At 33.3% G+C, this 12893-nt stretch overlaps 2 protein-coding genes across 2 annotated transcripts; both read left to right on the top strand.

The window, feature by feature from the left end:
• The first annotated feature begins 6729 nt into the window (after positions 1-6729).
• LOC145086364 (putative disease resistance protein RGA4) lies at positions 6730-10113 on the top strand. Its single transcript, XM_079024113.1, has 2 exons — positions 6730-7064; positions 7194-10113. Exons 1-2 carry the CDS (start codon positions 6762-6764, stop codon positions 8958-8960), a joined length of 2070 nt encoding a protein of 689 aa, XP_078880239.1. The 5' UTR covers positions 6730-6761; the 3' UTR covers positions 8961-10113.
• On the top strand, positions 9084-9986 carry LOC145089327 (putative disease resistance RPP13-like protein 1). The gene has a single exon (XM_079027777.1). It carries the CDS (start codon positions 9084-9086, stop codon positions 9984-9986), a length of 903 nt encoding a protein of 300 aa, XP_078883903.1.
• Positions 10114-12893: the final 2780 nt, after the last annotated feature.

Genomic DNA, 12893 nt, shown 5'->3' with positions numbered 1-12893 from the left:
TTTCCCCCAGGTTTCCGTTTCCCCCACATTTCAGATACGGATACGGCTCCCTAATTGTTGTTTCCATGCATCATAGCTTGTTCCTTAAGATAGTGCTTGTTGTTTATGGAGGCAATTTCCCATTTTGAAATCATCAATCGATTAGTGAGTGGAATGAAATATATTGGGTTTATCCCCTAAATGCTATAGAGGGTGATGGATTTTCCCAGCTAATTAACAACCATTGTACTTGATTCAAATCACTTGTAGTATTTGAAAAACACATGAAATTTAGGGTTTAAACGTTGAAGAAAACTTACCCCTTGTGTTTGGAGAGATGGAGTTGGTTACATAGAACTTGAATTGTGCATCAAAATTCACATATACCAACTGGTTGGGGCATACCACCAAACACATTGAACCGATGATTGAACATCGAAGAGTTGAAGGTACCAATGGTGACCTATGAAATAGAATACATTTACAGACGAGGATGACGATGGAAGAAAGTTCACGATGACACGAGATGATGATGGAAAACGATATAAATCATAAATCGAGGACAATCACGACACCTAAAGCATAAAATAATGGACTAACCTTTTTCTCTTATGGAAATCGTGGAATCAAGGCGGTCGATGCATACTAAAAAACGGAGAATGGAAGTGGGCAGTGTGGAAGTTTACGCAAGGCTGAGGACGATGCTTGCTGACAGAAGTACATATCATAGTACATATCAGAGATGGAGATGTAGTCGGTGGGAAATATGTACACACATTTTATTAGACAAAAGAAAGGTAGAATCACAAAGAGAAACACATAGAAGGAGAAGAACGGATAAAAGTAACTCGTATTGGGAATAAATAGTAACGACACCAACTCACTATCATGGAAAAATACAGATTACAACAAAGAAAAAAACAAAAGAACCCTCCAATCAGAATAGGAACTGTTCACTAGAAAAATACAGATTATAAAAAACAAAAAAACAAAAAAAACCCACCAATCAGAAAAAGTACCTTAGGATTAATATATCTCATCTCCCTATTCTAATAAAAGAATAGTTTTATTCGGCTTTTGACATATGTCACCCTATTGGGCATCTTAGTTAATGCATATTTTATTTTTCTTTTGACATATGTCACCCTATTATATCTCTTAGTTAATGCATGCCACTTGTTAACTTATTGATTCTCCATTTTAAATTTCAAAATTTAAATTTCTCACTCTAATTATATTAAATTAATATTAGAATAAAAATTAAAATAAAATTAATACAAATTCTAAAATGATATAATTTCATATATTTATTTAAATCAATGGTTAAAATTTATATAACTAACAAAATCTATTAATTAAAAATATATTTAAAATAATTGATTAATAATTTTGAGGTTTTACTATAAAAGTTTAATTAATTTAGTAACCGTGGTTCCCACGGGTTATAAACTAGTATATAAATAAGTGGCATCAAAGCATTATTATGGGTTTTCTTGATTTGATTACATCCTAGTGTTTGGGTTTCTTCACTAGTATGCCAACTATGAGATTTGACATTCCATTGTTTGGTAGAAATGCAAGGTTTCTATTATGCTAAGTAAAGATGAAAGGTATTTTTAATTCAACTTTTTTTTACACTTTAATGGGTTAGAAGAAGATGTTGGCTTCATGGTCTGATGAAGAAAAACAAAGGATTTAAAAGCATCCTCACAAATTCATTTGCATTTATATAATGACATTTTGCAAGATGTTTTGAAGGAGACTAGTGTAATGATTATTTGGTTAAAATTAGAGCAATTGTGTATGACCAAGAGGCACCTAAACAAGTTGCATTTAAAGAAACATTTATATTCTGACCGTCTTATTAAAGGTGGTGCCGTTTTCGACCATGCCTCCACGTTTAAAGAGACGGTCATTGTGAAGAACTCAATAAACTAAAGCCTAGAGTAAATATGTGTTACTTCGTGAATATCCCAACAAGGATTTTGGGTAGTTGTTATACAAAGCCTTTGAGAACAAAGTATTTTTTTTGCTAGACGGGAAATCTTCTGTCACACCCCCGGCCAAGGCAGAACATGCCGGGAGTGCGACTAAGTTCATGGATAACTGTAGCACCTGATTCCTGGTACGCCCTTAATTCAAAGTATTTTTATGTTTTTCTCTGGGACTTGACAAGTTCGATGCCTAACTCATCGAGTAGATTCGGGACCCGCAGACATTTTAAGTGACCTACTCGACGAGTCGATAGACTGACTCGGCGAGTAGGTGTTGTTTGAGTGAAACCCTAATCTAAGGGATTGTACCCTATGTAAGCATCTCATTCAGCCTCCCTTCGTCCCTATTGCTCTCAGAACTCTCCATATCAAACCCTAATCATTTGTGTAAAGATCTAAGGCCTTTGTGGTGATCAGCACGTAGGTCTCCTAGGTAGGTTCCAGACTACTAACCTACTCTCCGGGCTCCAATCCCATATAGGGGTCCTTTTCTACTTCATTATTGGATGGGTTAACTAATGAGCATCCGATAATGTGACACGATTCTTTAGCTGATCCGGGAGAGGGAAATGTGGAGTTCAACCTAACTAAACTGTACAAAAGGAATCCTAGCGTTTAGAAGCATTTTAGCAGCCTAATGTAACTTGATAGCTATGTATAACCAATTTCGGTCTTGCACTTGCTGTTCCTTTATTATACTTAGGTGATCAGGCTATGTATAATAGGGTCCAGTAATGCACTACCCGATTTTTTTATACTAGATAGTATGTTTATTAACTCATTGGTTATAGTTTAGGCTTTCCCAAGGGAACCAAGGGAAAGAAAAAACCGGTATTCGCTATAACCTTTGGCTCTGATACCTAATCTGTCACACCCCGTTAAAGTGGAAACACGAAGGATAACATGCTAAGGTCTCATAACACAAGGTAAATAGGATTACCAACCATAATCATTAAACATTTTATGTTTACATCATATTCGAAACAATATTACATTTTAGTTCCATACTACATAATCTAGTACATAACAAGAGCACTAAACATAAATCATTGTGGCGTCTTAACCTGGTTCACTGACCGTTTCCTGAAAAGCATGCATAAACGAGGGTCAACTATAAAATAGTTGGTGAGTTCACATGTTTATAAAGGTACATTTTAGTAAGAAAATATAGATTTGTTCATTGTTATGTGATAACAATGAACAAGAGTCAAAGACTGTTGCTATCGAATTTGGGAGTTGTTTTGTAGATAATCAATGTTCACTCATTTACAGTTGTATGCGATATTGTCCAGAGTTAAAAGCAGAGATAGTTTAAAAATATTAATTGTAGACAGTGACGATAAACTTAGCAATATGACATCCAATGTTGTATTGAAAGAAATTTTTTGAAAGTTTGTGATTCATAACAATTATTTACAATGTGTTAATAGTTTTTTATTAGTATAAATTCAATAGCCCAATTATTCATGTTTTTATTGTATTTATTTTGAAAGTTTACTTCAAAAAACTGATTAATTTTTACACTTTGATATTCAACACAATTATTTAAAACATGTTAATAGTTTTTTATTAATATATTGAATTATTTATTTATTCATCACTTTGTTTGTATTTATTTTAAAAAATATTTAATTTTTACACGTTATTTTTAATATTTTTGTATAATTAATTTGTATAGTATATGGGTTGCATTCCTAACGTCATATCAATTGAAAATTTCAATTAATTGATCGAACATAATCTCATGAAAATTCATATCACTTTTTGAAATTGATCCCCCTTAGCGTTTTCCGGCCACCGTCCTCGCCTCCTCACGTGTGAATTGATCGAACATAATCTCTAGTGAAAATTCATTTGACTTTTTGAAGTATCACTCTCTTTCTTTTTGCGGCTCTACGCTTGAGCCATGAGCCAGCCTGAAGCTTAGCATTCTTTCCTCACCGGTAATCTTATCAGGTGAACTTCTAAACCCTAGTTTATTCATTTAGGTAATTTTAGTTTTCTTGATCATGCTTACTAAACTTCCTTGTATGTCATTATTCTTTGCTTAATTTGGTAATGTTTTGTAATAACAATTTGATTAGGGCAAGTATGTTACTGGTGAACCCCCTCTATTTTATGAACACCAAGTGTTTGACAAAATCCCCAACGAAAAGACCTCCACATGTTGTGATGAATTTATTAATTTTTTTTACCATCATTACTTTCATTTTCCTTCCCCATATTTATAAAGATTACTTTTCATTTTGTATTCAGTAGGTGAACATATTCCGATCAATAGATTACTTTTCATTGAAAGTCACATTTTTTTTATAAAGTTACTATATCCATATGTGATATGCCATCTATATACCGACAAATCCACAGGCATAAAGATACCTAAATGATAATGTCTCTGTCTAAAGTCAAAACAATATATATATATATATATATATATATATATATATATATATATATATATATATATATATATAGTTTTGCATAAAGATACCTAAATGATAATGTCTCTGTCTAAAGTCAAAACAATATACATATAGTTTTGTCTGTAAACCTTAATTTCTCCATTTATAACTTTTAGTATCTTTCTTGAAAAAAATCTCAATTTACATTCAATAAAACAACGTATTAGAAATCCGAATGCTACTGTATTTTAATATCCAAATAAAAAGTAATGAATGAATGAATCGTATGAATTTACATTCGGTAATCTGTTTTTCCTTCATTGATATAATCGTAATGAATGAATCATATGAATTTAAGATAAGATGATAACCTCGAAAGAAATCAATGACGAATCGTATGAATTTTTTTTCGAATCGATCTCGAATTTGCGTTAACAGCGACAACTATTCGATGGATGTAGATTTTATATGATTTCGTCGTTGATTTTGATAATTTTGAAGGTTAGAAGATGATATTTTGGAAAGAAAATCGTACAGATGTTGCAGTTACGTAATTAAAGTAATAAAAAAGTGTAAAAGACAATCTTACCCTTATGATCTTAAACCCAATCCAACGGTCTACTTTTAGTTTTCGGGAAACTATGATTTCTCAACCGATCTCAACCCTATATATATATATATATATATATATATATATATATATATATATATATATATAATAAGATTTTTTTTAAAAATAAAACAGAAAGGGTAAAATAGTCATTAAAAGCTAATTCTAAATAAATTGGACCAAACTCGCAACAAAATCAAAGTTTTTGACCGGTGATGTTTGTTCAACTTTTTGGACGAAAGTGAAAATTTTCGACATGCCACATGAACCATTTTGCAATTTAATCTTTTGGAAAAAACCCACTGGAAATCCAAATTCGTAAAGCCAAAACCAATAGGGGAGACCAAAAGAACAATCGAAAGTGGCCTGAAGAACCTTTTACACATATAATATCAATCTTCTCAACATGGAGTAAAAAACCCACTGGGAATCCAAATTCGTAAAGCCAAAACCAATAGGGGAGACCAAAAGAACAATCAAAAGTTGCCTCAAGAACCTTGTACACGTATAATATCAATCTTCTCTACATGGAGTAAATAATATTCGGATACATACAAAAACACTAATCACTAATAATAATCTTCATGGGCTTCAATGGTGCAATGTTATAGATTAAAGTAGACATGCTTAATGACTTTCAAGCAAAAAAAATCATTTCAACAAAATATAGGAATTCGTAAATATGTAATTTTGTGGATAAAACGTGTTCGCTTCATCTTCGCCGTGAGGTCCATTTCATTACCATAAAATATGGACAAACCAATCATTTCCAAACAATCATAAAGACCATGTTTGAGCTAAAAAAAAAATCATCCGAATGTCTGTCAAGTCAATGATGACTTAGCTCAACGTTTGTTGGAGCTTTTAGTTTTGAAAAATGGGTCTTTGGAACAACTCATGAGCCATGTTTTGAAAATCGGACTGGATTGACCGGTTTGACCGGTTCAATTGCGAACCAATTCTTCAAGGCCAAAAAACCATTATGCATATGAATCGGTAAAAACCGATTCATACGCATAATGGTTTTTTGGCCTTTAAGAACTGATTCGCGGTTGAACAAGTAAAACCGGTCAAGACCGAGAATTTTAAAAATATATATATTTTTTCATTTTTTGTATTTTTATATAATTAAAATTAATTATAATGAAATTATAATATCATCTGATTTTTCTGTTTTTCAGATTGGTTGGACCAGTTGAACCATCGAACCGGTAAAACGGTCGGTCCGATCTCCGATCCGGTTTTCAAAACCTTGCTCATGAGAAATAGGGGAAGAATTTATTGGAGGTGGCTATAGCTTGTATCGATAGAAAATTTAAAATCTAAATATATCGAATGAAAGATATCTTAGCTAACAGTTTAGAGTTTATACTTTTTTTGGACTTCGGTTTATACGAATCTAACAATCTAACAATTGAAAGATTAAATTTAGTGACCGAAAGACTATATAAAACAATGAATACTTTTTGTATCAATAATATAAATTTGGATTAAAACACGAGAAAATATCAATCACCAAGGACCAAATAGTATATGATTTGTTTACTACGGTCCATATAACTACAAATCTTGTCTTAAATGCTTTAAGATAAAATTAATATTGAATATTTAATAGTTTTTTTTTTTTTTAATTATTTTGAACAATGGGTCCTGTACTCCTGTTCTCCATACCCCTTTAGTGGGTTCTGAGTTGTGACTCGTGGTTTCGTTTCGGGTATTTCACACACCCCCCCCCCCCCCTCTCTCTCTCTCTCTCTCTCTCTCCATCCAGTGAACATGGCCGACGCTTTAGTTACTGTTGCTGCTGAGGCGATCCTAAAAAAGGTGGCATCCATAGCTGCCAACGAAATCGCCCTTGCTTGGGGTTACAAAGAGAAGTTGTACACACTTGAACGGACCTTGAAAATGATTCGTGCCAAGTTACAGGATGCCGAGATTCAGAAAGGTCAAAAACATGGTGTGAGGGAGTGGCTGAAACAACTAAAAGATGTGGTTGATGAAGCTGATGATGTGGTGGATGAGGTTCACTACCAGATGCTGAGTCGGGAGGTAAAGAATCGAGATCGGGTGGGAATAAAGGTACCCTCTCTCCCAAGCTTGAAAAAGCTTAAATTTCGTAGAGAAATGGGTCATAAAATCAAAAACATCAACGAAAAGTTGTCTCAAATCAATAAGGATGCTAACGACTTGGGACTACAAAATGAACAGGCTGGCCCTGTTGTCCAATATCGTCCCTACCCGGAGACAGATCCAAATCTAGGCGAATTCAAAATTGTTGGGAGGGGGGATGAAGAAGGGCGCATCATACACCTATTAACCGAGTCAAGAAAAGAAGAAAAGCTTACGATTGTTCCCATTGTGGGAATGGGCGGGATGGGGAAAACCACTCTGGCCCAGTGTATATACAATAATCCAAAAATCCAGCAACATTTTGATGTTAAAGCTTGGTTGTGTGTGTCAGTTAAGGTTGACATCAACACACTTCTTGCAAAGATTTATGAATCTCTTGCACGAGAGAAACCTAAGTCGGAAACTATTGTCAATTTAGTTAGCGATCTTGAAGAGAAGTTGGCGTCAAAAAGATATTTGCTAGTCCTAGATGATGTTTGGGACGAAGAGAGATTATATTGGGAAGATTTTAGGAGTGTTATGATAAATGTGAAGTCGCAAATTGGAAGTAGCATTCTTGTCACTACCCAGAAACTTAACATCGGAACAAAGGCAATGGCAATGGATTCATGTCCTTTAAAAGGTCTTTCTGATGATTATTGTTGGCACATTTTTAAAGATAGGGCATTTCTACCAGGACAGTCACCACAACCTGAATTGGAGGACATAGGGCGTGATATTGTGAAAAAATGCTGTGGTTTGCCTTTGCTAGTAAAGGTAATAGGAGGCATGTTGCAAAATTACATCGACCCAGAGAAGTGGTTGTCCATAAAAAATAGCAAAGTCTGGGATCTAGAAGATGAAAGGGATAGAGTTGAAAAAAGCTTGCAACTAAGCTTTGATAATCTTCCTAATTCTATGGCTAAGCAATGCTTTGCGTATTGTTCCATCTTTGAGAAAGATACACTCATGGAAAGGGAAGAACTGGTTCAACTTTGGATGGCTTTAGGGTTGGTTCAAGCAGATTATACAAGAGGCAAGGAGATGGAGGATGTCGGAAATGATATTTTTCAGATTTTGGTAAGCAATTCGTTGTTCCAAGATGTTCAAAGGGATGAGTATGGTCACATCACTCATTGTAGGATGCATGATCTGATGCATGATCTTTCATTATCACTTTCCAAACATGAAAGTTTATGTCATGTGGTGGGTGCGGCGAATGATGATATGTCTCGTATTGATCATATCGATCATGTTAAGCATCTAGCCTTTTACAAAAAACGGGAGGACGATGAATTTGAAGCCGAGGCTTCTATGTTCATTGAAAGGGATATGATGGCTAGAACTTTGCATACATTGTTTCTCATTGGATTATATGAGAAGAATTTATCATTTCAACGATTCAAATGCATGCGAATCCTAAAACTCGAAGATTATAAAATTGAGAAGTTAGGCGATTCAATTGGAGAGTTGGTGCATCTAAGGTATCTAGATTTGTTGTATACCTATATCACTGCTCTTCCAGAATCTATTGGTAAATTATACCACTTGCAAACTCTGAAGTTGCCTGATATCATTGAGCAGCTTCCAGAATCCATGAGAAATTTGATAAGCCTGCGATATTTCATTTATGAGGGAAACATTCCCTCCAATATTGTGGTACAATGGATTCTTATCCGAAATTTGCCTTCCTTCATAGTGCTTAGAAGGAAGGGACATGGTATTGAAGAGCTATGCCATTTGAATAACCTTGGTGGAAAGCTTCGTATTGGTGGTCTTGAAAATGTTAGGAGCAAAGAGGATGCTGTTAAAGCAGACTTATCTCGAAAGAAAAATTTATATGATATTGAATTCAATTGGACTTAGAAGGATGAAGCTGCCAAAAGAAACAATGAGGATGTATTGGAAGGCTTGCAACCTCCACAAGATGTGAAAATATTGAGAATCAACAATTTTTGTGGTGATAGCTTTCCAGATTGGGTAACGAAGATGGCAATCCATATCGAACCGAAATGGACGCCCCTTGACAAGATCGTGTCAATCAGATTAGAGGGATGTAGGAATTGCCTCTCTCTTCCAACGCTTGAGCACCTACCACATCTTCGGGATCTTGTGTTAAGGGAAATGGACAGCTTGACGTGCTTAAGGAGTTCTGTTGTTAGCGGATCAACAAATCCTTTGTCTCCATCGTTGAGAACACTCCGACTAAGAAGTATGAAAAGACTAGAAAAGTGGATAGATGGAGCAACCAACAGCTCAAAAATGATATCGCCAGTCCTCGAGAAGTTGGAGATTACTCATTGCCCAAAGATTATACTCATAGATGAATGCCATCCCCATCCTCTTGTTTCCTTGGATATATTTGATTGTAGTGGTCTGGTGTCCATTAAGAGCATACAAGGACTAACACGTCTCTTAACTTTAAAAATTTCCAGGTGTGATAGTCTTTTAGGAATAACCAATTTGCCCAATGAGTGTCATTCTTTGAAGACTTTGTTTATTAACCATTGCAACAAGCTGACTTCCTTGCCTCATGAAATGTTTAACTGTTTTGCCTTCTTAAACGAGTTGAGAGTTGGTCCGTTTTCGAAGGCGCTCGATTCTTTCCCAAGTCTCCAAGGCATTGAGAAGTTAAGGAACCACCTTCACTCGTTAACATTGACAGGTTGGGATCATTGGGAGTCGGTGCCAGAAGAAATACAACATTTCACCTCACTGATGCGGTTACGCATAGTTGGATTCGGAATACAAGAACTGCCTATGTGGTTGACCAACATGTCATCTATCCAACATTTAATTTTCAATGAATGCAAAGGGCTAAATAAAGGAAAGGTTAGACAGGGAGCGCCAAAGAAAGCAAATATTGTCGAACTAGATAATGTAGAGTGTTAATTAATTATTTATTTGAGTGTGTTTGTGTATAGATAGATATGTTGTATCAGTCATTCCTCCTTTTAACATATCTATCGTACAAACAAGTACAATAAATGGGTAAAAGTCGAAACATTTTTATAAGTTTGATGCTAAATATCCCAAAACTCTTCTCTCACTCCTAACTTACATGTGCTTAATATTCTTTCATAATTCATCATTTGTCCAATTCATTCCATGATGTATCTCGTCCACTGTAACTGATTTGCTGTTACCTTGTAATTAATGCAATATTAACAATGATTAAATGTCCATTTTATTTGCGTTATTAACTTAGGAAGGTTTCTGCAAGTTAATTAATGCAGGTTCTACTTTTAGTAGTAGGTGTATTGGTTATAAAGCTAAAGTCCAAGGACTGGGCAGTTAATTTAAAGAACTTGAGGGCTACAGAGTAAAGTACAGGGGCTGATGCTATCAAGTGCTAAAAGTTGGAGGTGGCTGAGGATATCAAAAGTTATTAAAAGTTGTTCCCATATGTGCACACTCGAGAGTCATATTCTAAGTTGGGGTTTTGGTTTGGATGTGAATCCAATTGATACATTTTCAAAACGTGACTCCTAACAGTACAAATTAAATTGAAATCCTATCACAATATCCAAGCTAAATAGTACAATCCAAATTATCCAATTAAAAAATTCCTCCAAATAGTAAACAACCATAATTCTATGTTTGGTTATATGTTATTAAAAGATTAAAAGAAGTGAACAGTATAGATTAAAATTTAATTAGATATTTTTGTCATTTAATTGTTTCTGTACAAACCTGTGACTGTGTGAGAAAGGGTTAGTGTTTTCAGTGTGTGATCTGTTTGTCAACCAAAATCAACATGTAGTGTTGTATGTATTCCAAAAGACGAGGGGACAACATGGACTTACAAATATACACAATAAAGGTAAAACAAAACCATACATGTACATCTCTATTTAACATTTAACAACACTCTAACCTTCTAATATACTAATTAATTTCAACATATGTTGTAAGCTTCATCACGATTGCTTGGTCCATTTGGGACAAGGGCACTGTTTCTCCAGTAGTCATAGTCAAACCCACATGTCTTCACTCCACCTGCCAATAAACTTGTCACCGATTCAATAAACCAATACCGATAGACTAAACAAAAATGCTTACAAAAAATAGTAGGTTTTTAAATAAAAATAACACTAGCAAATTTCAATTCGGTTTGAATAGCATACACTAGAATATGTTGCATTTGGAAACATAAATATATCTTATAAAAGTTGTCAATTACTTTTTATCAATTATCTTTTATAATTGTCATTTACTTTTTATACCTTATTCAAAATAATGAAAAAAGGTATCCTGCATTAGGAAACATAATCATATCCTTATCAGGATCAATGTTTGAAGTTGTTAATATAGGTTTAGAATGCCTTATACTCTTTAGGGTTGAGCATCAGAACCGGGTACCCGCTTTTAGAACTGGAACCACCTCAAAACTGTCGGTTTTGGAACTGGAACCGTCTTAAGCGGTTCTGGTTCCGGTTTCTAAAGTTATGGAACCGCCTTAAGTGGTTCCGGTTCCGGTTCTCGTTTTTTCGAAACTGCTACCCGCTGGGTACCCGCCGAAACCGGTTTATATATATATATATATATATATATATATATATATAATTTCATATAAATATGTGTGTTATTTAAACCGATTTAGAATATATACTAGGTGTAACACCCATGTATTACATGAGTTTATTTAGAAAAAATTAAATATGAAATTTTAACAATTTGAAAAGTTTGAATTTATAAGAAAAATGAGAAATTTTTTGAATTATTAAAATTAATGAGGTTTTAATGTATTGAATACATTACATATATAAACATTTTTTAATAAATACCTTACATATATATTACCTTACATATTAAATGAAGAATTTTAATTGAATAAAATGAAAAATACAATAAAATGACAAGTGGAAAATAGAAAATTCATAAATTCTAGAAAATGACATGAGTCCAAATGAAGAAAAAGAAGACATGTGGCAAAAAGTTCTTTATTTATTAGGGAGGATTTGAAAAGTTTGAATTTATAAGAAAAATGAGAAAATTTTTGAATTATTAAAATTAATGAGGTTTTAATGTATTGAATACATTACATATATAAACCCTTTTTAATAAATACCTTACATATATATTATCTTAATTATCAAATGAAGAATTTTAATTTAATAAAATGAAAAATACAATAAAATGACAAGTGGAAAATAGAAAATTCAAAAATTCTAGAAAATGACATGTCTAAATGAAAGAAAAGAGGACATCTGGCAAAAAGATTTTTTATTTATTAGGGAGGATAATGGTTTACTAATATAAACAAATTTATATTAATGGTTGATATTTAATGCCTTAATTGAAATGTTTTTTGTAATATGTTTTTAATGTTGACCATTTTAAAACCTTTATAACCGGAAAATTCAGGATTTAAAATATAGGAAATTTTTATTAGAATTAAATACATTACATTTCAATGGATTTAAGTTGATTTTGTTTGACAATTAGAAAGCTTTTATTGGAATTAAATACATTTAATTTGGAAAAGATGATGTCATCAATTTGATCTAAGGGTGGAAAACATAGGATTGAAATACAATCAATGACCCAGATTGTTTTAATATATATTAAAGATAACAAAATTATTGATATGTTTATTTAATGAACTTTTTAAAAAAGAAAAAATTGAACAGGTGTGAATTTTGAAGCCAAAAACTATAAATAAGAGAGTTAAATTATGAACAATATTAATTAGGGTAAATGATGGCATAGATCGTCGAAAGATGGAGATGTTTGCTTCAGTTTGTAGAGATTTGTGTGAAGCCAAAACACATGTGTGATAATTGGAGATGCAAGGAA

The sequence above is a fragment of the Lactuca serriola genome, chromosome 2, assembly GCF_051521515.1.
Source record: "Lactuca serriola cultivar US96UC23 chromosome 2, Lser_US96UC23_V15, whole genome shotgun sequence".
NCBI lineage: Eukaryota > Viridiplantae > Streptophyta > Magnoliopsida > Asterales > Asteraceae > Lactuca > Lactuca serriola.
The sequence above is the reverse complement of the archived record's forward strand: the minus strand, read 5'-3'. Positions and strand labels throughout refer to the sequence as shown.